General features: G+C 65.3%; 1 protein-coding gene across 1 annotated transcript; it reads right to left on the bottom strand.

Moving 5' to 3' along the window:
- Positions 1–689: 689 nt before the first annotated feature.
- Positions 690–1,731, bottom strand: LOC123255176 (sodium channel protein type 5 subunit alpha-like; the record flags this gene model as incomplete). The annotated part of the gene is made up of 2 exons (XM_044684023.1): positions 690–844; positions 1,602–1,731. Coding segments are annotated over 2 exons (285 nt in total), but the record flags the coding sequence as incomplete, so codon positions are not given.
- Between the last annotated feature and the right edge of the window lie 1,255 nt (positions 1,732–2,986).

A 2,986-nucleotide genomic window follows, 5' to 3' on the forward strand; every position in this document is an offset into this window, starting at 1 on the left:
AGAAGGGTGCCGGGTCTACACCTAGAGCGGCACCCGCTCTGACCCGGGTGCGAGTTTGGTCCGGCTCAGTCTCTTCGGCTCAGGGTGACTCCGTCCCCAGCAGGCAGGGTGGAGGGACTCTCGGGGGGCTCAGGAACGCCCCATCTTTCTGCAGAGTCCGTCCAAAGCCTGCCTGCCCTCGGAGGCCCATTTCGAGCCCCACCTCCTGCAGGAAGCCCTCCCAGATTGTTCCAGGCCCTCCGTGGTGCCAGAGAACGGCGGGGTCACCCACTGGGCCCCGCATGGCCCCTTCCATCAGGCTTCACCCCCGCCGGCTGGTCCCCGCAGCGGAGTCCGGGCTCCCCCCGCGGCGAGGAGGGCCCGAGGCAGGGCAGGACCCCGCGCCGCGTCACCTTGGATAAGTCCCTTCCCTTCCCTCAGCCTCGGTCTGCCCATCTGGAAAGGGGGGGCGGCTGCTGCCAGGCTAGACCTCGAGGGGTTCCGTGGAGCTCGCCAGGTGGGGGGCTGCCCTTAGAGCCTGTGATTAGGGGGCTCCCCTAGAGGCCCCCCTCACCTCCGTCTTAGAATCACTACTGGCTGTCGGCTCCCCCGCAGAAGGGCCGGCCCAGGGGCGCCCCGCGGGGAGACGTCCGAGCCCAGCCCGGAACCCGCCCCCCGCCCCCCGCGGCCCCCCGCGGCCCCCCACTTACCAGGGCGCCGCTGCTCAGCAGGATCATGAAGATGATGAACGTCTCGAACCAGCTGTGCTCCACGATGCGGTAGCACGTCTTACGGAGCCGCCACCACACCTTGCCCGGCACCCGCGACGTGTCCACCGTGCAGCAGGGGCAGCGCCGGACACAGCCTGCGGGGGGGGGGGCGTGAGGACCCCCCAGAGGGGCTGCCTGCGAGCACACGCACGCTCATACATGCATGCATGCACACACGTGTACACACATGTACACACACGCGTATCGCTACAGCAGCTAATTCAGTGTTGGGAGCAAACGAGGCCCCGGGAACGCTGGGGCCCCCCGTCTTTCCTATTCGGTTCTCCGGAGAGCCTCGGTCTCCCATTCTGGCCCATTTGAGAAGGTCGGGGTCCCCGGGAGCAGCCCAGGGGGCTCCCCAAACCTTTCTCTGCCCCCCACCACGATGGCCCCCCGGAGGTCCCCCTCCGACAACACGGCCCGTGGAGCCGTGCTCGGCATACAGTAGGAGCTTAATCCATGCTGACGGCTGGCCGTCGCCCACAAACCGTGAGGCGGAGCCTCAGGGACCCCGACCCGGCCAGGCGCGTCCCCTCGGGCCGGCGCTCTGCAGTGGGGGCAGGGACGGGGCTCCCGGGGGGCTCCTCCCGGCGGCTTTCTCTGGGCTGATGCTCGCTGGGTAGAGTCGGGGGGCCCCCGGGGAGAAGACGTGGATGGGGCGGAGGAAGGCTCTGGGGGGACCTCCGTGATGGGGGCACAGAGAGCCCAGGAGGGGCAGAGAAGGTCCTCCTCAGCCCAGCCCACTCTGGACGTCTGACCACAGTGTCCAGCCCGTGAGGTGGCCGGAGGAGCTGGGGGGGCGGCCAGGCCAGGGGGAGGGGGCCGGCCGGGGAGAGGCGGGGGGACCCTCACCCTCCGTGAAGCAGTCCTCGGGGTCCTTGACGTCCTCCCCGAGGTCGGCGATCTTGTCCAGGAGGTCGGCCGTGTTGGTCATGTCCGCCGTGCTGCCCTCCGAGTAGGTGTCCTCCTCGTGTCTCTGCTGCTGGGGAGGGCGGGCGAGCGGTCAGAGCTGACCAGGCCGCCGGACCCTCGAGAGGCTGGCGCTCAGAGCCCTGCCCCGGGCCGGAGCTCCCGCTCTTGTCACCCCCTCCCCTCCTCTCGGCACTCGGGCTGGGCCGGGGACACGGACGGCTCTCCTGGCCGGGCCACAGCGGGCAGCGAGCAGGGGAGGAAGGGGCTGAGGACCGCCTCGGCCTCCCCCGGCCAAGAAATGGGCTTGGAATTTGCCCTTTTCCGTTCCGGGCCCAGGGAGTGGAGTCACAGATATTTGTTTAATGTCATTTATTCCTAAAGCCTTTACCTTCTGGATTGGTTCTAAGACAGAAGAGCACTAAGGGCGAGGCAGTGGGGTCCGAGCTTACACAACCAGGAAGGATCTGAGGCCCAATTTGAACCCAGGACCTCTCCTCTCCAGACCTGGTTCTCTATCCACGGAGCCACCCAGCTGCCTGCAAGTCCTAGAAAATTGTGAATCTCAAGTCTGACCCTGTTACTCAGATGCTCCAGAAGCTCCCGTGGCTCCCTCTTGCCTCCAGGCTGAACACAAACTCCGGCAGTTGGGCACTAGCCCAACCTCCATGTTTACTTACGTAGCTTTCCCTTCCCTGCGCTCTGGGGTCCGGCCAGAGCCCTGGCTGTTCCCTGTACAGGATGCTCCATTTTCCATGCTTGGCATGCACCCCCCACCTCTTGGGACCCCCACATTCCTCCACGGCTGAGCTCAGGGGTCGCCTCTTCTGAGAGCCTTCGGGGGATCCCCTCAGGCACAGGAACCCTCCCCTGAGATCTGCGTAACTATGGCGGGGTAGGATAGAAAGGCTGCCGGCTTGGGAGTCAGGGCCCCGGGTTCAAGTCCCGGCTCTCCCACTGATCACTCACGTAGCCTTTGGCAAGCTACAGACTCTCTCCAAGCCTGGCTTCCTTCCCTTCAACATGGAGAAGTTGTGTCCGATGAGCTTAAAGGCCCCCTTTACTTCTCTCTCCTGCCCGATGTGTGCTGGCATTGGGGGTGCCGTGGACGGGGCGCCAGGCTGGGAGTCAGGAAGACTCCTCTTGCCGAGGTCAAATCTGGCCTCGGACACTTACTCGCTGGGCAAATCATTGAGGCCTGTTTGCCTCAGTTTCCTCATCTGTAAAATGAGCCGGTGTGACCGAGGGCGCTTCCAGCCTTACTAAGCCCTATGATCTAGTTTGCCAGGATTCAGCTCATGGTGGAGGAAGGCAAAGCCAAAGGTATC

The sequence above is a fragment of the Gracilinanus agilis genome, unplaced genomic scaffold (genome assembly GCF_016433145.1).
Source record: "Gracilinanus agilis isolate LMUSP501 unplaced genomic scaffold, AgileGrace unplaced_scaffold40631, whole genome shotgun sequence".
In the NCBI taxonomy this organism is placed as follows: Eukaryota; Metazoa; Chordata; class Mammalia; order Didelphimorphia; family Didelphidae; genus Gracilinanus; species Gracilinanus agilis.